At 38.5% G+C, this 22953-nt stretch overlaps 1 protein-coding gene across 5 annotated transcripts in view; it reads left to right on the top strand.

The window, feature by feature from the left end:
• The window catches only part of AGTPBP1 (ATP/GTP binding carboxypeptidase 1), a 109350-nt gene that overhangs the window by 1499 nt on the left and 84898 nt on the right, over positions 1-22953 (top strand). For 4 of the 5 annotated variants that reach the window (XM_067569337.1, XM_067569335.1, XM_067569334.1 and 1 more), the window contains exons 2-3: positions 9988-10059; positions 21987-22117. In XM_067569337.1, the coding sequence (XP_067425438.1) occupies positions 10028-10059; positions 21987-22117 (163 nt within the window). In that variant the 5' untranslated portion in view covers positions 9988-10027. Of the gene's footprint in view, positions 1-1834; positions 2014-9987; positions 10060-21986; positions 22118-22953 lie in introns of those variants that run through there. The other variant, XM_067569336.1, reaches the window with a different exon arrangement.

Genomic DNA, 22953 nt, shown 5'->3' with positions numbered 1-22953 from the left:
AATGTTGTGTCCCTGCCCACCCTGACCGACTTTTGGGTCGGGACCCACATGGTTACAACATGTGACATTTCAAATGTAAATATCAGAAAATATGAAATTGACTAATTTTAAACCCCCCTGTCTGTGAAATTGACCAAAATGGACTGTGAATTTGGTAGGGCACTACATGTAAGAGATGGTAAGCTGTTTCTGAGACTGTGTGTAACCTTTTACAAACATCAAGCTTCTGTAACTGTTTAGATAATCAAAGTTAGACAAGCTTTACTCTTTTCATTCTCCTTTCAGTTGTAAACTTTGGGGCAGGGATCCTATCTTCCTTTGTTTGTACAGTGCCTAATGCAATGGGGACCTGATCCTGATTGGGTGTGGTAGTCTTCAGATACAATTGTAATACACATGTTGATACTGAGGAAAGGAGACACATGTTCACAGTGATGGGAAACTAGTGATGTCATTTTAGAGGAACTTTCATACTTGAATGATAACAAGATGTAATTTACTTTGCAAGTAGCTCTCAGTGTTCATTGTGTTGCATCTCTGTTTTTGAATACTTATTTTTCTGGTAAATTCTGTAACAAAGGCATAGTCTTATGCTTTGAAGTCATAAGTTGTTGCTTGAAATGTTTATAATATCACCCTGAGCATTATGACTTCATTTTTAAGAGGCGACATGAGAGCATTGTGGCTATGATAGTATAAGTTCTTATTTAAACATCTCTTGTAACTGGAAGAACTTGTCAAGAGAGATTGTTTTGGCACAGTTAAGTTGCTTAGTAATAACGCCTCCCTTCTTCTTTATAAAGATGTGACATTCAATAAAATCTCCCCCCCCCCCCCCCCTCCTTGGTACAATTAAAAAAAAAAAAAAAAAAAGCTGTAGTTTTCCTTTCTCTATTAATGTTGGGGATCTTTCCACAGTAGTTTGAAATCTACCTTCAAAAAGAGGTGATGAAACTTTTTTTTTTTTTCCACTGTGGCAAATTTTATGGTATCCTAAAACCCACAATTCAGTCTTTTTGTTGTTGTTGGTTTGTGTCGCCGCTCCTCCCTCCCTCCCCCCAAATCTAATTGGTTAAGAAGACACTGCATTTGTTCACATTGGAAGCTTTCTTTGTGACCCAAAGACCTAGAAACTTAAGATTTTGACTTCCTTTAAAAAATTCTGTTTCTCAGGGTTAGCTACCAGTGAACTGAAATAATAGATGTTTTCTTTGCCAGTACTTCAATGCAAAGGAGAAGATTTTTAGAAATCGATTTAAAAAACTTCCTTTTACTCTTCTGCCTTCCGACTCCATCAGCATGGCTTAAAACTTAGACTGAAGCATGGGGAGGAATACTCAATGCTGTGCAAAGTGGGGGAAAGACATGTTTGTTTAAAAAAAAAAACAAAAAAAAAAAACCCTCAGATAAGCGTGTGGGGCTAGCTCTTGAAATTGTTGTTGTGAGGTCTGTAATATTTGATAACGTTCTTAAAGCCAGAGCTTGTAGAATTGTGGTTCTATGAAAATCCCAACATCCATGTAAATTAAACTCTAGCTTCCTTGTGGCAGGGGGAAAAAAGCCTGAAAATGTGATTCTAAAGGCTCAAAAACCAAAAGTTGTGAGTAAAAACCACTTCATTCCCCACCCCCTTTTTTTAACCTTCTAACTTATGATTTTTTGAATGCCTGGAATGGGCAGTACTGTGCCATAAAATTGTTAATGAAATAATCAAAAAGTTAAACTGATACAAACTGCATATGTTTAAACTAAAATCTGTCACTTAAAGTAGTCATCATTCCTGGTAAGATGACACTTTGGCATAATGATGAGCTGAGGAATTAAAAACATTGAATAGTTGGAATTGTATTTTGTTTGGGTAATATTAATGGGGATAGGTTGCTCCTTCTTTCTCAGTGTGGCTTTTCTGGGGATGACTCTGCAACCTGCTGAAGCTGATCTGGTGGACCAAACAGTGAAGCTTGCAGACAGAGGAACTTGAAGCAAGCTTCACCATCATGACAGCAGAAGCAGGTAGACCAGTCCCACCACTTGTTGGGACTTTGGAGTCTACCGTCGGGCCTTGACTGACCTGAAAAATGTACTTAACAGACAGGGTAGAGAGAGGGGATCAGATACCATCTTTGCCATTGGGTTTGGGTGAATCTCAAAACACACCAACAATGGGAACCTTGGGTTCCTGCTATCATTCCATCTATAATGAGTCCTTTTTCCCCATCTTTCTTTTTTTTTGCCTTCTGTCTAACAAGGGTTTGTTTAGTTGGCCAAGACAAATCTTTTTGGAACACTGCTGTGAACCTGTAACCAGAAAGGCAAGATAAAAGTAATGCCTTAAGCAGTCTGACAGTGATGAGTTTGTCGTGTCTTGGAATGGATGATGAAAATGCTTGGCCTGTAATTTCCCAGCAGATAGTTTAAAACAGGAAATGCAGTTTCTCAGTGTATTTCTTAATCTTCTCCTTTTTGTATGTATTTGTTGCCTTAAAGGGAATGGGATCAAACTTAAATATACAAGCAGCAAAAGGCACTATCTAAGGATGTCTATACTATGGGCACTGCAGCTATACCATTGTAGCACTGTAGTGTAGACAGTGCATCAAATTAAGGGGGGTTTCTATTGATGTAGATAATCCACCGCTCTAAGATTTTGACAGAAAAATTCTTCTGTCAACTTAACTCCTGATGTAGACACAGCTAGGAGTGTGAATTTTTTCACGTTCCTGAGCAACATAGCGAGGTCCATCTAAATTGTAAGCGTGGAACAGGCCTAAATAAACCTTTTTATTTCCTTCCCAAAACGGACAAATAATATCCAACATGTAAAAAGTTAAGCAGGGAATTTTTCCCCAGTAAAAGACTCTACAATACAACAAAAGGGAATAGAGGACATTGTTAAAATGAGTCTTCTCATCTTTTAAATTTCAAATGCTTTAACTTTTCTGTTTTCTGTGTGCCTAATTAAAGACTAGTTATGGTTGTTACAATGGGAACAAGCCAGTGATAATTTGACACAATCTCAAGCCATGCTCAACTCTTCTAATAGAATGGTGAACAAGGGGTTTATTAACACCTTTCCTTTGTTTGACCTGAGACATCATCTTCCCCTTATCAATATAACACACGCTTTTAATTCCCTTATCTTTTCTTTCTGCATTTTACCTCTACCCTTTCCTTTTTTTCCCTTTTTTACTTTTTTTTTTTTTTTGCATTTTGTCTCTCATATGACACAGTTGAGACAGGCAGCGCGCACACTATCAACGATTTTCCTAAAACTGGAAACCTTTCATTATTAGCCAGTGCTAAATCCAGAAGATCAATCAGGTTTTTTACCCCTTACCAAGGACTTTGAATCCATACCACTCATTATGGTGAGCTTGTATACATTTATCATACATGTTTGGTGGTGAAAGTTGTTTCTAGAAATGCTGAGCCAATGTTATCTCACTGACACCATAATCTTCCAGAGTGCTTCCTGTTGGCCAGGCAAAAGTATCGAAACTGTGGTGGACCTTTCAGTGTTTCACTGATTCAAAAATCGCTCTTCCAAGTACTTGACCGCATGTTGGATCAAGTTTTCTTTCTCAGACTGGACAGAAGACCTTGCAGAACTATTCAGCACATATAGTTGTACATCTTGATACATTCATTTCAGAGATGTCTGAGTGATGAATCTATCTTCATGTTGTCCTGGACCATGTTTAAGAAGTGATTCAAGTAATGTCATTGTGTTCTTCACATGCAATTCAAATGTGCTGAGAAAAAGTTCTTCCCTTTGAAACAAAAGGGAGAGGTTCTTCATTGTTTCAAGGTAGTCTAAGAGAAAATGAAGCATGTGAACAAATTTGAAATCAGTGAGTTTTCTCAGCAAACTCTTAGCAATTGCAGAAGCACTATCTTTTCCTGTTGCAATGCTTTCCAGGTGTACTGTGACATAGTTCCTATCTTTCATAAGTGCAGAGAGAGCGCCAACTTCGCTGCCACCAATCTTACATTGGAACCAGTAGTGCAAGATTTGCTTTTATACATTCCTGGTGTTGGTATGATTTATCATGGCTTTTGAAATGTCTCCAGTTTGAAAGGTCCTGCAAAACTTTTCGCTGTCTTAGAATTTTGATCTGCAATACTGGGGAAGGAAGCACATACCTCACAACTTGCTATACCCGTGGTCTGATCAAATGTAAGCCATGTAAGTTGCTTGCACCACTCTTCCTTGAATTTCCTCCTTCCTGCTGTTTGAAGCTGGCTTGTTGAAAGGGAGACTTCTGCCAACACCTTTGCTGGTTCCAATTCACTTTTACTTGTTGGTGCTTCGTTCACATTAAACTGTTCAACTTCACTTTCCAATGAAGATTGTTTATTTTCTTTTTAATGGAACAGTAAAGAAATTCGTCAGTCGCAATTGCTTTGCGTTTTCTTGTCTCCCCGCTGTTGCTGCACGTTTCATCTTTATGGTATCCACTAATAAATTATTACCGCAAAACACAGACTAATAGTTTAAACTAAGTTATGGGCGAGACACACATGTATACACCTCTACACACCATGAGATTACAAAGCGTCGTTCGTCTCGCGTCTATTATGTGTTTAACATGGATGAGCTCACAAGCCAATCATTGTGCTCCTTGCTTTGTGCCACATGCCAACAAAATGTCCACAAACCATGCACTGCTATACACACACACACGATCACAAATGATCGCTGAAAAAAGGATTTGGCACTCAGATGCGCTGCCGGAAATGAGCAGTAATTGGAATACGTTCTCACTGCATTGTTGCTTGATAACTTCTGTCTGAAACTCTCAATTCATATTTGTGGTGTTCTGTGTCAGGGAGGAGAAAGCATGGGTGAACTTAGCCATTGGGCAGTTTATTTTCCTATCTCTAATTTCTTCTTCCATTTCCTCATTTTCCTGGATTCTGAAACTCCAGATACCTGAAACGTTTTTGCATTTTCATAATTGTCTGCCCATCTAGTTTCAAGGATAATTCTCCAGTGTTCATTCAAGGGCTGGTGGGCTGGCTGTGGCAGCCCCTTTCCCGCCCCTCTCCCACCACATGGGCCCAGTGGGGCGCCCTGGCCAGAGTGCAGCAGCCGCTCTTTCCTCCCGGCCCTGCTCCTTCCCCCCGCCCCCTCCCACAACGTGGGCCCAGCGGCGGGGTGCCCTGGCTATAGGGCGGCAGCTGCAGCGCTCCTCCCCTCCTGGCCCTACCCCATGGACACATGGCTGGAGTGTGACGGCCGCTTCCTCTGGGACCCAGTCCTTCACTGGGAGAAATACTAAGTGCCAGAATTAAATTCCTAGGCGCCATGGAGACCTGGTACCCAGGGTTTGTCGAGCCCTGACCTAACTTAACAAACCAAGTGAATTCAAAGTAAAGGTTTCTCTCACCACCTGCTCTAGCAATCTTACTGGCTGCACTCCTTTCAGACAGGATTTCTCCCCCAGTTCAGTGTTAATTTCCTTGTCCTTCAGGTGGTGGTGATTCTTTGAGTAGAGATGAAGGGAGAGAGATCATTTGGGACCTCTGTTCCTCATTTTTATCCTTTCCCTTTTCTTTGAGAACCATCTCCAGATGGGGTTCAGGAGACAAAGTCTGTGGGATGGGTACTTCTGGCTGTTTCTTTGCCAACATGTAAATTTTTCGCTCACACCATTTTTCCTGCCAAAGAATGGCTGCTTCACTAGGTCCATTTGATTTTGTTGATACCTGGCTGAGGCATCAGTTTGCCTTTTGTGTTTTGAGGAACTGCTTTGTGCCTGTTTTTCTAAATTTGAAATATGTCTCAGTAATGTTATACAGTTGAATCCTAACTTTCCATGCAATGTTGCTATACCCATTTTACCAGGACAATAATCAGCAAATTGAGTTTTTTAATGATACCTCACAAGGCATACTTTGTACAAAATCCATTAAAGTTTTGTAAAAAGGGTGAGTGCAAAGATACAGACGGTTACACTTCTCTACAAGAAAGTGCTCCAACAGCTGAGTTTATCAAAAAGCCCTGCTATCAATTCTACTTCAGTAGGCTTCAGATGCACTGTTCATTTGGCATGCTCCTTAAGTGTCCCCTTCATGGTAAAACTCCATTTCTTTTTTTCTTCAGCTGGTTGGTTGTTGTTTGAACATAGAGCATTCTCATTTGCTCTTAATGGCAGCTGATACAGTACTGTTGTTCATTTGCAACAAATAGGTATCCTAAAAATGGACACTCGTTTTAAGAGAAGCACAACATAGAGGAGTTTTGCGGCAGGTACTAGGAAGCAACCCAATTCCTGGGCAATATACACATTGTCTGTCTGATCATGGGTCTTACATCTTCTTTACTGTCTCCTGCTTCTTTTGGCAATAAAAAGGATAAGCTTACTAATAGGCTAAGGAGTCTTGAAACTGCGTGTGCTGTTGCATGTGAAAGTGAAAAGGACCATGTTAAGAGATGAGGTGGGGGGGAGAATTGACTTTGATTTTGATAGGGAGAAATGGCATTATAGGTACCTTCTCACCCACTGGGTTTACTCATCAAGCAACTGAGTGTCAAGGAAAACTCTTCAAGCACTAGTCTATCATAATGGCCCCCAATCTTGGTTAAGGTCTTTAGGTTCTCTTGGAATATAAATAATAATTGCATATACAGCTTCCAAAATCACATAATGTGTTTCAGCTCTTCTAGTTTTGTGCTAGTTGAGTGTCTGACTGGCTCCTCTCGGGAGTCATGGCTAGAGACAGTTGGGCCTGTATAGTAACCTTTCTGGTCTTGGTTTTTAGGTTGCATACTTAATAGACTGACTGGGTGGTGTGGAGTCACATTATTCCAACATTGAGTTCCTATGGGAAAGTTGCTTATTCCCACTTCATGCGAGGAAATGGAAGGTCAAAGATGATGTTTTACAGATGTGCTGTGAGGTTAAATTAACTAAGATTTACAAAGCTTTTTGAGTGCTTCAGATAGAAGCTGCTATATAAATGCAAGGTATTAATACATCATGCATATAAACCGAAGGTCAACTAACTTCTTCCCTTTCTAATATTCTTTTCTTACTTCAGGCTGTGGTACTTTTGAAACCATTTTAACTTGTTTCTGTGCACAATAGTTAGGGCTGCCTGTGGCTGGAGATCTTATAAACCCAATTTACATATGCATTTAGGCTGCATATGCTTTGCTATGTAAACCACGGATGTAGTTTAACCATAGTTTTAAATCTCATGATCTCTGGTGTGTTAGATGTTTTGCTTGAATTGGAAAACTAGACATGCCTTAAAATGTCAGATCATATTACAGTTGGGCACTAGTATAAGAACCTGAATGAATAGATAGCTGTGATACTGATATCGTACGTGTATAAAGTTTACGTTGTGGATGGGCAGAGTTGCAGATTTCAGGGTGTTTGATACCAGACTCCGTTTCCATTCTCTCTATACATTTAAATACACTTTGAATGAAGTTTAACTTTGAATTTCCTAGATTTTGGCTGTTTTAAAGCAGCCATATCTTATTAAGGTTTTCTCCCGTAAGGTACTGAAATGTGCATAAAACTGCAGCTGCATCTTAAAGAAGCATTTTTATTTGGAAATTGCATACAACTATATATATTTTTTTAAATTAATAGTTTCGTCTGTTTGGTAGTCCTAAAGATGGAAGTTGGGCTCTTTCTTTGTAACTGGTAAACCTTGAGACCATAGATGATGATTACTTCAGGTATATTGGACTATATGAAATGTCAGCTGAAAATTTAGTCATTAAAATATGACAAAACCCCACACATCTTATTTTTAAACTCCTTTAGATACTATACCTGTTCTGAGTGGGGTTTGGGCAGACATAGTCTCTGAAAATACTTCTGGTTTTTATTTTAATTCACTAGATTTCAAATTGACAGCATTACCTATGGCTTTCTTAAAGATATATTACCTGACTGCCAGCACTAGGGGAATATCTTAGTGTGGGGCAAGTGGGTATGATCAAAGGATTTTTTTCCTCCGTTTTTCTTTTTAAGGGTTTAAAAACAGGTTCACTGCATGGTCTAGTGGACTACCAAAGAAATATTTTGATGATTCACCAGCACACTTTGCACACAATTCTCTAGTTACGTGAGTTGTCAACATTAACAGCCCTACTCTTTTCTCTGCCAATCTCCTTTGTCCCCTCCTGGTTTTTTTTTTTTTTTTTCCCTCTCCCTGTCTTTATTTTTCTCTTGACCTGGCGCATTCAGACACGTGCACTGCACCAAAGTGCTTTATGTTGGCTTCAGAATGAAACCAATTGGGATCCTGTGATCCTAGTTAGCTTCACTCTGTAGCTGGCTCCACTTGTAAAGCGCTTCAGTATGTGTTAATATGTAAATACTGAAGGCACCCGGGGGCTGTCTCATAGTTGTCTGCCAGCTGGTCAACACTGCAAGTAAAAGAGTGCTGTGTGCCAGATTGGCCATTTGAGGTAACGCTTCTAGAATCTCATGTCCTCTTCCCCCCAGTTAGATCTCTGGCCTGGTTTGAATAATCCTAACTTTATAACCTTGTAGATAAGGTATTTTGTGCAGTGGACCCAGTTGTACTCCTTGTAGTCAATTCTCCCCAAGTTCCCCTCCCCCCCTCTTTTTTTTTTTTTTTTTTTTTGAAAAGAAGCAGAGAAATTCTGCATTTGCACATTGGTTGGACAAAGTAATCAGACACGTTAGCCAAAGACACACTGGTGATGCTTCTTGTGTGTGTGTGAGCCAAGCTTTCTTTTCCCCCCACTGGTTGCTGGGAAAGGAAATTGCTTCATGTAAGTGGTAGGGAGCTGCTGTTATGCCTCATTGTTTATACTGGGCTTGGCTTGTAAGTGTCTGAAATGTTTGGAACTTCTTTTGCTGTTGGTTTAGGGTGCTCCCTTTCTTCTCTCTTCTTCAGTATCCTACTTGCTGTGAAGTACCCTTTCTTTCTCTTTGAATTTTGGATAGCTCCTTCTTTCTGTCTACTAGATCACTTTATAACTCTTCTGCTGTTCTTCAGCAGCTAGCTGCATAGCAAAACTGGAGGTTTTGTTACTGCCTGTTTATGTTTGGGTGGCAGTGATATTAACAAGATCTTATAAACTTTAGGGCTAGTATTCAGCAGAGAATGTTTCTCACTCACAAATCGCAAGAGGATAAGTGCCTTTGTTTTCCACGTCTTGAACAATATGTTCGAGTTTGTCTTTTACTTCAGTGCTTTATAACAAACACATGGCCTCTCTGAGAACTCTTGTTTGTATTATAGGGGGTCTCATTCACATTATCTCTGATAGGACCACTGAGATTCAGTTCATGGTCCTATAAACTGCAACCTTAATTGCTTTGAGGCATCATATAAGACAGAGATAGAGACAGACTCAAGAACACTGTGTACTTAAAAGGATAGGAAAATTAAGCTATTAACATGTTGTGGTTTCTGGCCAATAAATGTTTTCTGGTCCTACTTAAATAAGAACACCAAACACTCTGTTTCTGACTGTGCATCTAGGTTTCTAGTTTCAAAATTTAATAATATGAAGTGGCCATCGAGAAAAGTAGGTATACTGTGGCATCTCAAATTTTCTCAAGAAATTTGGAAAAACTTGCATAGTTGGATCTAGGAGATGCTTAAGCAGGTAGTTTCTTTTCTAGACATATTACACAAGTTGTTCATGATACATGCATTATGATAAAATTGCTGATTTTCAGTATCTCATTATCAAAACCTGTATTCCCTGACGTTTAGCATGATTAAACTAAAATTTAGGACCTTATAGCACGTTTACTGTGTTTTCCGCATTCTGTTAATTTTGCTCCACTCCTTAGGCCAAATAGGTTGAATTGGGAACAGAATTACTTTTTTTTCTCTTCAGTGTAGTAAGTGCTCTGTATGAAATCACTTCTGTTTAAAACTTCAAGTGCAAAGATTCTGAGCATTATACTGGGGTGTTAACATTTCACTGTACAGCAAAACAATGCTAATAAACCTTTAATTTTTTTAAATGTGTTTTTACAGGTTATCTGAAATGGTGAATTGAAGAACTAAGTTTTCCAAGATGAACAAAGTAAAAACAACGTCTGAGAAAAGGTAAATGCAGAAGTATGTAGACTTCTTGAAGTTCAACCCATTTACTTTTCCATGTAATGGATCTTGAGAACTTTTCATTTTAAGGAAGCATAATACATTAACAAAAAAAAATAAAAGCAAAAAATACAAAACCAATTATGTGGGTCCATAGGGCAACAGTAGTAATCAAACAATTTCTGTTGACTTCCTGAAACTTTTTCATATAAAAAAAATAGCTTTTAATTTAATTGAATGAATTATTTTACTTTAAACAGTAATTAATGGGAATTATTTTCTCTAGTGTACTTATCAGCATAGTGTAAAGGATAATAGATGCTAACACCTTCCTATGTGCATTTTGTCATGTTTGAATTACTATATGAATGAATGTTTGTTTTTTTTAATTACATTTAACTTCTTTTAAAAAAGTAGCAATAAATTACCACAACACTAAATATTTAGTGCTGTATTTTTGGAAGCAAGTCATATGTAAAAATGCACATAAACTGCATGCTTATATTTGTGCATGGAGTTCTCAATAGTGCATGTAAAAATGGCCCTTTGGACACTGGCTCACTGAAATGCAACCATAGTAATTGTGCATGCAGGTATATGAAAACTATTGCCTGTGTGTGTTTGAGCGCATTCCTGGGCTTCCATCTTAGAATTTGTCTTGAATAGCAATCCTTCAAAGCACTGCATAACTTTACAGATACAAATAGAGGCACCAACTTCAGTAGGGCCATACACATGTATAGAGATGTGTGCTCAAAACTGTCTATATTCTGAGGTAAGAGGGTGATTCCCCTGCTTGTGTACACATACTTGTGTTAGCTCTGATCAAGTTAGTGCAAGTATAAATATCAGTTTAGCTGCAGTAGCATGTGTAATGACAGCAGAGGCATAGGATACCCATGCCAAGTACATACCCACTGGTTTCAGGCAAATTCGTACTTGGCACAGCTAAGCCATGTTTCTGCTGCTGCTACTTTTGCATCCAGGGCTACACTGCTATTTGTACTTGTGCTAATCTGATGAGAGCTAATGCAAGTATGTATACCTGAGCAGGAAATCATACCACTAACTTACAGTGTAGACGTAGCCTAAGTGGTGGCAAAATCATAGCCTTGACTTTTTTTTTCTTTTGTTTATATCAAGTATCTCTGTAGATATTTCTGGGAGGGAGGGTGGTAGCAGCAGGGGAAGAAAGCATACAGGCAATGGAGTATACTACAAAATTTCAACAGTATTAAACTTTTTTTCATGCACTTCTGCCCATTCAACCCATCCTTTTTTGGCAAATTTCAGTCAGGCAGCTTTTGTGCTTATGAGTGGTTGCTGTTGAAGGAATAAAGTATTTTTCCTGTTCAATGTATTTCTCTGAAATAGTCCTTTCTAAATTAGAGTATGGATTTCCATGTTGAACCATATGCCACCAAGTGGATTTATCTCAATCACAGGAGGGATTTCAAGTTTGTAATGAGGGCATATTACTTCTAGTTTGAGTGCTCTCTTTTGGAGTGGTCTTGGCTCCTTATTTGTCCACTGCACCCATGGAACAGTTAGACATTTCTGACTAGTAGTGTTTGTGATGTTCCCTGCTTGGGCAGCTAATGAAAGACACATCTTTAGGAATGGTCAGGAGATCAATATGCATCCCAACCAGGGAGTGTTAGTTTTGCTAGACTTCATCATGAGCAAAGTGAAAGTCAAGTCCTCTCTTAGCAATGGACATTCATAGAGTGTCTGCTAATGATGGCATCAGGAAAAAGGTAGCCTTTGCTGGATTCAGCTCAAGATATATTGGCCTTTTGCTTGGAAGGATATACTAACTAAACTGACATAGATGAAGATAGTTATTTATTTATTTGTGATATTTTTTTTAAATACAGTTCATTTTGTTCAGCCATATAACTCAAAACAGAGGTACCTCTAATGATGAATACACTTTGTGAAATACATTGTATATGTAGACAATTGGTATTACTGAGCTGCGTGCCAACTGTGGTCATTAGAGGGTTGTGAACTTTCCAAGATCAGGTTAAATGGATTCACAAACATTTAATATTGGAACTGGCTTGCACTGAGCTCTGAAATAATAAAACAAAACGCACAAACCCAAAAATTGGGTTAGAGAAACCTCTTATGAGAGATTTCTTCTAGTAAAACTTGAGTTTGCCGGCTCACTGGACATCTGACTAGCCATCATGTTGGGAGTGGGTCACATGACCTGGCTTCTGTTGCAGCCTCCGTGTATACAGATAGAGGAAGTAGAGAGAAATTGTTGACAGACTCTGAAAAGTTCCAATCACTTCCTCCCTCTGGCTGCACTTCATTCTTAGTGATAGAATTCCTGTAGGAAGAGTAGCCCTAAGCCATTCTAAGATGACATCTAATGGTTACTATAGTAACTCCTCAGGATTCAATTACCTTTCTGGTTAAGCTCTAGAATTACGTCATTGAGTAGAAACTGAGCAAGGTGTAGGTTGTATTTAGCTTGCAGCATAGTGAAAGTCCTCTACAGAAGGTGTAATGGATATGTGTGAACCCATTATTCCTGAGGAAACACAGTGAGGATGCTTAGACCTAATCGGAAGTGGGCAGGACTTGACAACTCCACTTACCAGTGGCAAGTAGGGACCTTTCCCTGGTGAGTGGGGAGGACTAAGATACAAACTTCTGCAGAATTCAGTCTCTTTGACAAGAGAATTGTTTAAGGCTGTGATTATACCTTTCCAAATGTGAACCAATATTCAGTTTTCTACTCTTGACTCTGCAGACAGCGCCAATGCCTCTTTAGCGGCTAGCTTTCCCAAACTGTTGCAGAGTGAAATGGACAAGACTAGCCAGTCACAGTTTTCCCCAGGATTCAGAATGGCATCAGTTACCCCCAAGCTGCAGTTAAATTAAATGGATATCGGAAGTTTCAAGCACAGGCAGGCACTGGCATTATCCACAGGGAAAAAAGATGACCCAAAAATAGCAGTCCTGCCTTGCGACAGTCAGTAGCTAGGACTTTCTGCCTTACTGCAGATAGGAAGCTTTAGGATGGGAAAGGGGAAAATGTGCCTCTGCTCCCTATTAGTAATAAGAAGGATTCTTGGGTGAGAGAAAATAGGCTTCAGATAAATAGGATTTATCAGAGATTGACAGATGTTTGGAAACCCCAGACATGGTCAAGAAACAGCATCTTCTGCTTTCCCAGGAGTTTTGAGATACTTGGTTTCTGAACAGTGCTTTCCTGTGGAGCTTTCTCGTGGGTGTGTCCCCTGTCTTTCATATCAGCTTCTCAATTTTTCTGGCTCTGGATAAATCTCGAGGGGTCAGATTGCCTGAGACGAAGTTAGTGTTAGGTGTGAAAGTAAAGGGAAGATAATTTCTCTTGTGGCTATTTTAAGCAGCTGTGTGTGAATCATACATAAACTGTTGTTGACTTTTTTCCCTGTTTGGTATATACCAGAGTTCCGGATTTGTATATTACATCTAGAGAGTGGATAAGTAACCTAAATTAGTCTGCCCTTAATTCATGCTGTATGTGTGTATATATGAAGGGGGTTCATGGAACTAAACTAAACCTGAAAAGTTGTAAGCTAAAGGAGGTAGGTGATAAAGATTAGAGACTTTTTGGTTTTGTATTTTTATTACAGATATATTTGACACCCAAAGGAGATGTCTATAGTGGCTGGGCCCTGGCAAATCCTAGTTCTGATTTCTCCCCCTCCTTTGACTCTTCTTCCTTTTTCTCTCTACCACAACTGTCAACATTTTGAGGCTTTGTCTACACTTATGCTGACAAAACTTTTGTTGCTCAGGGGTGTGGAAAAAACATCCCTCTGAGTGACATAAGTTTTGCTGGCATAACCGATGTGTAACCATGTTAGGTTGATGGGAGAGAGCTCTCCTGCCAGCATAATAAAACCATGTAAATGAACGACGGTAGCTATGTCAGCAGAAGAGCGTCTCCCGCCGACATAGCACTGTGCACACATGTTTATGCTGGCAAAACTTACATCACCCAGATGTGTGTTTCACACCCCTGAACGACAGAGATTTGCTGGCACACGTGCTAATGTAGACAAGGTGTAAGGTTGAAATATCAGACTCAAAATGAAGTGTACAATAAAAATAGAATAGAAAGCTTCTAATTATTAATATTTTTATTTCTCTAGAATTTCATTTTCAGAATCCAGCTTTTGTTACTTATTTTATAGAGGATACATTATGGGTTGAGATATTTAAAGCAGTATAGGTGATTGTGAATTTAGGTGCATATGTTCATTATCTTCAATGGAAGATGTGTCTCAAACTGCTTTGTAAATTTTCATCCTACAAATGTTGTCTCATTTCCAGAGGCTGACTTTATGTAACTTGTGATCAGGTACAACTGAAGGTATATTTTGGTCACTCTTACTATGGGATTGAGTGGCAGTGGGACGGGGGAGTAAAGTATTAGGGCAGTGCCTGGCTCAGATTCACAACAACAGTTAGTAGGATTCATGGAGCTTTTTACCTGTGCATTTTATTGTCACATATCTAACTTGACAGTTGCACTTCCAGCAGAGCTGATAGCACCATGTAGGCCTGATGCTAACACTCCTCCATGTGTCTGATTTAAGAATACTTGTATTCCATAATTGTCTGTTTGGTTTTGGTGCTTAAAATGTGTTTTTAGAAAATGACCCGAGCAGGATTCAAACCAGTTCAAACCCAGAGTGCCACCTAGCTAGATGAGTATGCACCCTCTTGCCAGGTCTTATTAAGGCCTGGTCTACGCTGCTCCTGGTGGTCAACGGGAGATACGCAAGCAATGTAATGTAGCTTGTGTATCTCTCGTTGATGTATTTACGATTATATACTGTGTTGTCTTCACAGCGCTGCGTCAATAGGAGACACCCTCCCATCAGCGCAGCCTTATTCCTTTCAGGGAGGTGGATTATCACTGTCCACCGGAGAGGCCATCTGGGATTGACTGAGCGGGTCTGCATGACCTATTCAATCGATCCTACTGCGTTGATCGCTGCGGAGCCTGTAGTGTAGACGTGCCCTAGTCTATAGTAGGGTGAGTGGGTTATGTGGAGGGGCAGCAACATGTGTGTGTAGAGTGGTCATGATTAGCTGATGTATTGATTCTTATGCCTAGCTTGGTTTGCATGAATGGACATCCGTGAGTGCAGCTGTCATAGTGCAGCCACTATACAGTTCATTCTGGATTAAAAGGGTAAGTAAATTTGGATAGGATTTGCTATGTTAATTAATAAAGGTTTAGTTCCTGCTTTAATTGAAAACTCAATTCAGCCTTAACTGTGGAGTCATGTCCAGCATCTCCATAATCTCTTATTTTTAAACCTAGAATCGGGAAGTGTATCATTTTCAAGATAGCTTTATTCAGTTTATGTTCTGAAGAGAGTTAAGTCAGTGTTCCCTGTTGTAAGCTCTTTGGAATGTTCCTGTTTGGTAGCTATAATGCCAGTGTCCAGCTCTTTAAACTCTAGACAAATAAGCTTCTTCTAAACCTTATGAATGAAAATTTTCAAGTGTTTCTGAAAGATATTATCCTGTAGTCAGAATGGGTTATCCTTTTCTAAATCGTTAAAAGCTTCTACTAAGTGTAGAATGATTATGCTACATGTTGACTGCCTTGTAAAGTGCATTTGAAGGGCACTTGGTATGAATAAGGTAAGCTTGCATAGACAAGTATTTAGAGACCATATTGCTTCCTGGCCACTGTGAGGCAAAAATCCTGTTAGTTGTAAAACACTTAATGCCTTTACTGGGAGCTGAGCAAGACTGAGCCTACGGTGAAGTGAATGAGGTCTGCAAAGAGTGATTATGAAAAGTTTTGAGTACATACCTTAGCTGCATTACTTTATGAATGCTGTGCTGGATGGATTGATATTGTTAGGTGGTTGGTGGTTTGGTTTACTGGGGAATGGATTGGGGAAAGGTTTTGTGTCTGAGTGCTTTTATCTATTGGAACCGTAGGGGTCTCTTGTTTTATACCTTTTAGACCCTGGCAATCTGATTTTGTGGTCCTTGTTCACCTACCTAACTGACAGGTACAGTCATTCAGTGCTGTTGCAGGATGGCTAAGAGGGATGGACAACATTACAATACATTTAGCATATAGAGACCTGGCTGTTGTCTGAAGGGGCTTGGATTTTCTGTTACTTGCTGAATTAATCGGGGATTGGACAAATGAGACCCCAAAAGACCAAGAGTAATGCATTTAATATTAGACCCACTACTCTAGTTTGTTGTCTCTTCTTTGGTGTATTCGATATTGGTTTTGAGCTACGTAACTGTCTTAAGCTGTTATTTTAATGAAGTTAATGCTTTTCATGATTTGATCATGACTGCATGTGCTACCTGCTAGAGTAACGTGCATGTGATTTAAGGCCTGTCAGGATGACAGCAGGACTATTATTACTCCAAATGTTTCCTTCTGTTTTCTCTGCCCAACATGAGAGAAGATAGGAATGGGGAGGTTTTGTGGCTATACTGGTCACATTTGTGTTTAAATGTAGGATGTTTTTCACCCCAAAACTACATTCAAGTGTGAGAGTCATGAGAGACCAAAATAGAAATTACAGATGCCATAATACTTAGTAGTTTTTAATCAAGCTGGCTGGATTCCTGTACATTTCGGATCTAAAGTTGTTGAAGATGATCATCCTTGGAGAGTACAATGTGAACACTGAGTCTGCAGTCAGATAACATGGCTTCCATTGTAATCATGGGATCATCCTGGATTGATTTCAAGATCAGTGCATACAGATGGCACTGGATCTCACTTTTTGAATTGGTATTGGAGGTAGAGGTATAGAATGAGGGAAGTGAAGATTATCCGTTATCATGGAGTATTTTAATCTCCTATTTTAGTAGCCAGTGCTGTAGTCTGCTGTGGATGACAAGAACTAATTGGATTATGACTAGGTTTGGAAGGATTAGATTTTTATTGATAAAAGTTGGTAAATGTCAGTTTCACTGTACATGCACAATCTGACAAAATTCATTGATGATCAAAATTTACTGATAGGCAAAGTAAGAAGCCAGAATTTATTAGTTTGATTTAAGGATATTTGCTTTGTATATTTCTTTTGACATGAGATGTTAACAGTTTTGTGTTTTAATGGTTATAAACCTTTAACTTTTTGACTCAATGTCTACTGTCATTAAATAAATGTCTAATCACCCCTCTAATTTCCTGAAGCTTTGAAAATTTAAATATTTAAAAATAATGGTTAAAACCCATAATTTTGCACAACAGTGAGAACTTAAATTGATAAAATTTTTAAAAAATGATTAAAAATAAACATTGATTAAAATTTTTGTATATCAATTTCAGACAAGCCTAATTATCACATTACAAGTACAAAGAAGTGAAACTTGAACAATTGAGAGGGGGGAAGGGAGATTATAAAAAAAAATTTAATCTGACAGATTTGTATCTCAAAGTTAAGATGCATATATTTAGCAGTGGGATTTTATGATGTATAGAAGACATCTTCAAGCAGTTATCAGTTTTAAGTATAATTCATACTGTTGGGCATAAACACACAGCAATCTTCGTTTTAAAAGTTACTTTGGTTATGCTTGTGAAATTATAGTTTAGATGTCAGCGTAGAAAAACAAAGTGTTGCTGGAATGAGTTTCCTCTGCTGCTGTTACATAAATTGTTTCCACATTAATAAAACACTTGCTGTCAGCCATCTTTTTTTCTTGTTTTAACATTTACATCCAAGAGTAAATTAATCCTGTGGCAAACTTAAGGGCAAAACCATTTTATTGAACTAAACTATGGCTAAGCAATAATAAATTCATCAACTTCTTTATAAACAACATTGACACTCTTTGTGAAACCCATGTTATTCTTTGGGTTCTGGCTATTTGCAATAAAGCTACTGTATATTGATAAAATAAGTTATTTTCTATTGCTGAACTGTTATGGAATGCTTTGCTGTGCTAGTAGTTCCTTAAAAACCATAGTTGTATACAGCAAAAACTTTAATTATGTTCATGGAAATAATTTAAATATATTTACAAATGGTGGTAGGGTGAATCTAAAAATGAAGAATGAATAAAATCTGATGAGATGCCACTGGCAAAGTGATAAATTATTACTCAAGTATTTTACATTCTATGAAGAAGAAAAGTTGACTTACATTGTAGGTGATTTGAACTAACCTTGTTAAGGCATTTAAATTTAGGAATATAATAGTATAAATATATCTGTATAAAAGTGCGCCTTTTGAAATGTATCTTACATAAAAGCGTTGGTGCTTCAAGAGACGTGAATAGATCATCAAGCCAAGCTGTACATGTGTTGCTCAAAATGACACAAACCTATGACAGAATGATGTTGATGAGAGTGACTGTTAATTTAAAACATTTTGGTTCTCTATAGTTTCTTCACTTTTATGAACATTATAAAATAAAGACCCTCCCGTTTAATAGTGATAGTCTATTAGATATTATGCTGCATTTCTTCCCAAAAGATTTGCAAAACTGAAGAAACCAGACTGGTTGCATATATTCTCTAAAGAATATACTGATAAAGCAAATTAAGTAATGAAGAATGGGATTGTCTCAAAGTGTTTTACAGTGTGCATGAAGAAAAACTTACAAAAGCCTATAGCTATAGTTGTGTTTTTTCATTGTTAAAGATTTATCAGAAAATGTGAAAGTGAATGTGTGCTGTGGGAAAAACAGTAGATAGCAGTGAAAAAGTGAAATTAAAACTTTTAGCCAGTTTTTTATTTTTTTTTTTGCTGCACGTGTGTAAAGAGCCTGACACAAGGATGCAATTGACTACTCGGTCTTGTTGAGGTAGGATAACAGGAGCTAGGAAGGGATGGGAGACTGTAGATATGTGACCTCCTCTTGGACGCTCTCAGGCAGAGGCTGGAGACCTGAAACACTACTATGGGGGCACGGGGAAGAAAAGATAGGAGCCCACTAGAAAGGTGACCTGTATCGCTCAAAGAAAACAGCATTGTTTTCTCAGGATAGGGTTGGTTTCCATTTCTCCTAAGCTTCTTGCCTTAAATGTTTCCTCTCCTTGGTCACTTTGCAGAATAGGCTTGTTTATCAAGCTGGCTGAGAAGGAATAAAGTTCACAAGAGGGAAAAACACTCAAGAACTGAAAAGGAAAGTGATCTGCTGTTCTCCAAAAACAATAGTCTTTTTGGCATGGTGGACCCAGGTTCTCTTGAATTCTTGAGTACTTTCCTTCTCTACATCTGAATGGTTACACACTCTGCAGGGTAGCAAGGCTTTTTTTTGGGGGGGGGCATTTTTGTATACCAGTCTGGCAGAGTTAAAAACCAGGGCTGCTGTATGTAGACAATAAACCATCAAAGTAGATGAAAGTGGATTTTAATAGCTGGATTCCCCCTCCAGTGGTAAAATTCATGAGAGATGGCCAAGAGGGAAGTAAAATCTCCATCCTCCTCTTTAGTCCATCTTTTGGGATGGAAGGTAAAAGTTGTCCCCTTCACTTGTGGAATGAATCCTTGTGGGGCCATGGTGGCTTTACAGCCCAAGTGGTTTTCCCCTCCAGTCCCTTCCCCGTGTTCCTTGACAGTGTGGCTCCACCAGAGATGTGCTGCCAGGGACTTCCCTGGTCATGCTTGCTCTGGAGACACTTCTTGACAAGAGAGATCTCAGCTGCAGAGGGTGTTCCATGGAAGATGCAATACAGCCCCAGTTTTATATATTTGTGGCTATTTTGCAACCAAGACTAAATGTTGTAGTGTTTATATATAAGAATTTGAAGACATACGTTGCTAAGATGTGGAGAAGGAAAGTGCTCAAAGTAAGAGAACCGGGGCCCACCCTACCAAAAATACTATTGTTTTTGGAAAAGAGCAGATCACTTCTCTTTTTTTCAGTTCCTGAGAGTTTTTTCCCGTAAATCCAACTTTTATGTAACCTATCATTTAAATCGACTTCTGTACCAGATGACTGGAGGATAGCTAATGTGACACCAATTTTTAAAAAAGGCTCCAGAAGGAGTCCTGCCAATTACAGGCTGGTAAGCCTAACTTCAATACCAGGCAAATTGGTTGAAACTATAGTAAATAACAGAATTATTAGACACCAAATGAACACAATTTGTTGGTGAAGAGTCAACATGGCTTTTGTAAAGGGAAATCATGTTTCATCAATCTATGAGAATTCTTTGAAGGGGTCAACAAGCATGTAGACCAGGGTGATGCAATGGATATAGTGCACTTAGATTTTTCAGACAGACTTTGACAAGGTCCCTCATCAAAGACTGTTAAGCAAAGTAAACAGTCATGGGATAAGAGGGAAGGTCCTCTCCTGGATCAGTAACTGGTTAAAAGGTAGGAATAAATGGTCAGTTTTCAGAATGGAGAGAGGTAAATAGTGGTGTCCCCCAGGATTCTGTACTGGGACCAGTGCTGTTCAATCTATTCATACCTGATCCAGAAAAAGGTGTAAACAGTGAGGTGGAAAAATTTGCAGATGATACAAAACTACTCAAGATAGTTAAGTCCAAAGCACACTGCGAAGAGTTACAAAGGGCTTTCACAAAACTGGGTGACTGAATTTCATCTGCCGTTTTCTTGCTCAATGTTGATAAATGCAAAGTAATGCACATTGGAAAACATAATCCCAACTATATGTATAAAATGATAGGGTCTAAATTAGTTGTTACCACTCAAGAAAGATCTTGGAATCATTGTGGATAGTTCTCTGAAAACATCCACTTAATGTGCACTTGCAGTCAAAAAAGCTAACAGAATGTTGGGAATCATTAGGAAAGGGATGGATAATAAAACAGGAAATATCTTTATTGCCTCTTTATAAATCCACGATATGCCAACATCTTGAATACTGCGTGCAGATCTGGTCATCCCATCTCAAAAAAGATGTATTGAAATTGGCAAAGGTACAGAAAATAGCAACAAAAATGATTTGGGGTATGGACCAGCTTCCATAGAATGAGAGATTAATAAGCTGGGACTTTTCAGTTTGGAAAAGAGATGACGAAAAGGGGATGTGATAGAGATGTATAAAATCATAACTGGTGTGGAGAAAATAAATGAGGAAATGTTATCTACTCCTTCTCATAAAACAAATTAGGAGTCACCAAATGAAATAGAGGCAGCAGGTTTAAAATGAACAAAAAAGTATTTCTTCACACAATGCACAGTCAACCTGTGGAATTCCTTGCCAGAGGATGTTGTGAAGGCCAAAATTATAACAACAGTTTAAAAAAAAAAAAAAAAAAAAAAAAAAGGATGGAGGATAGATCCATCAATGTCTATTAGCCAGGGTAAGCAGGGATTGCTGTTTGCTAGAGGCTGGAACTGGCTGACGGGATGGAACACTTGATGATTACCTGTTCTATTTATTCCCTCTGAAGCACCCAGGCATTGGCCACTTTTGGAAGACAGGGATACTGGACTAGATGGACCATTGGTCTGACCCAGTATGGCAGTTCTTACATTCTTAATAGTGGATTGGTAATAAGGAGTACAAGTTAGTTGGTTTTTTTAACTTGAATTTCCCGTATGAATTTAATACCTGGATTTCCTTGGGTAATCTTAGTAGTTGGAGCGAATCCTTATGTCATTAGAAAATAATGGGAGTTTTACTGTTGATTTCCAGGGAAGCAGATGTAGTTCTTTTTAAGCATGTATCAAAGACAATGCTGCCCTCCTGTGTTCATAGCTGTCTTTGAGTGTATCATTGATAGCAAGAAGACAGGCTAATTTTGAGAAGTAACTAAATATATAGCAAAACATTCTGCTTTAGCTGTAATATTGTACAAATGCTACTGATTTAAACCTAGGTCACTAAAGAACTGACTTTGACTTTCAAAAATGTAACTAACTGGATTTTGCCCTTTGAGTTGAAACAAAATATTTTTGTAATATGTTGAATATGGATTGAAACATAAATATAAATGTTTTTTTCAGTCTTACTAACAATTCTCGGATTGTGGGGCTGCTGGCACAGCTGGAGAAGATCAATTCAGACTCTTTGTTGGTAGAAGCAGACACTGCCAGATATGTTACGTCAAAAATCCTTCATCTGGCTCAGAGTCAAGGTAAATATTTTATTTTACTTAACAGATTGAAACGTTGTCCCTTTTCAGGCACCTTGTTCATCCTCCTACACTCCCCCTCCCTCCCCCCCAACCACACTTGTAGACAGCACATTTAACTTCCACATTTCAGCGCTGAAACACTGTTGGTGCTTTCCCTAGCTCTCCAAAAGAATTTCTGTATTCTTGTTTTGTGTGAACAAACAGGGAAAAGTTTGTATTTGACTTGTTTTTATTCACTTGCCTGTGGAATTCAAGATTCTTGTATTAGGAGAAGCTTCTCCTATCTTGATTCTTTATAATCTGACAATTTGCTGTATTGTACAGTATGTATGTTTGTTTGGCCTCCTTTAAGGCGTCATTTTGCCTGCTTTATTCATGTAGAGTACTACCTTCCTCCATGAGTAATTCCATCAAAATAAATGCCAGTAGTTGTGGATTAAGGCACTATTCTATGTGAACAAGGGTGGCAGAATCAAGGCCCTTACTTAGCTGTATAGGACTTTTTTGTCATTACTTGTCCTTATTACTGTATATAGGTATTCATGTTAAAAATAAAGAGAATCAGGCACTTCTGTTGCTTAAGAACACGCTATATAAAAATTTCAGTTTTTGTAATTTACTTAAAAGGGAAAAAAACCTCAAAAGTTAGTTAACATGTATCTTTTCTGCATCTTTTGGCTGAAGAATGTCACCTTGCAGGTCTCTGGGTAAAAGATTCTTTCTGGTACCCTAAAAGCACATTCAGTAACACTCTGGAATAACAAAGAAGAAATACATATAAAGCTGCTAATTGATCATCAGAACTTGTCAGTACAGCCAAATCCATTGGAACAGCC

Source organism: Emydura macquarii, unplaced genomic scaffold, assembly GCF_026122565.2.
Source record: "Emydura macquarii macquarii isolate MOO-44397 ecotype Brisbane River unplaced genomic scaffold, CSIRO-AGI_Emac_v2 contig_2897, whole genome shotgun sequence".
Lineage (NCBI taxonomy): Eukaryota > Metazoa > Chordata > Testudines > Chelidae > Emydura > Emydura macquarii.
Note: the sequence above shows the minus strand (reverse complement) of the source record. Positions and strands in the feature narration are given on the sequence as shown.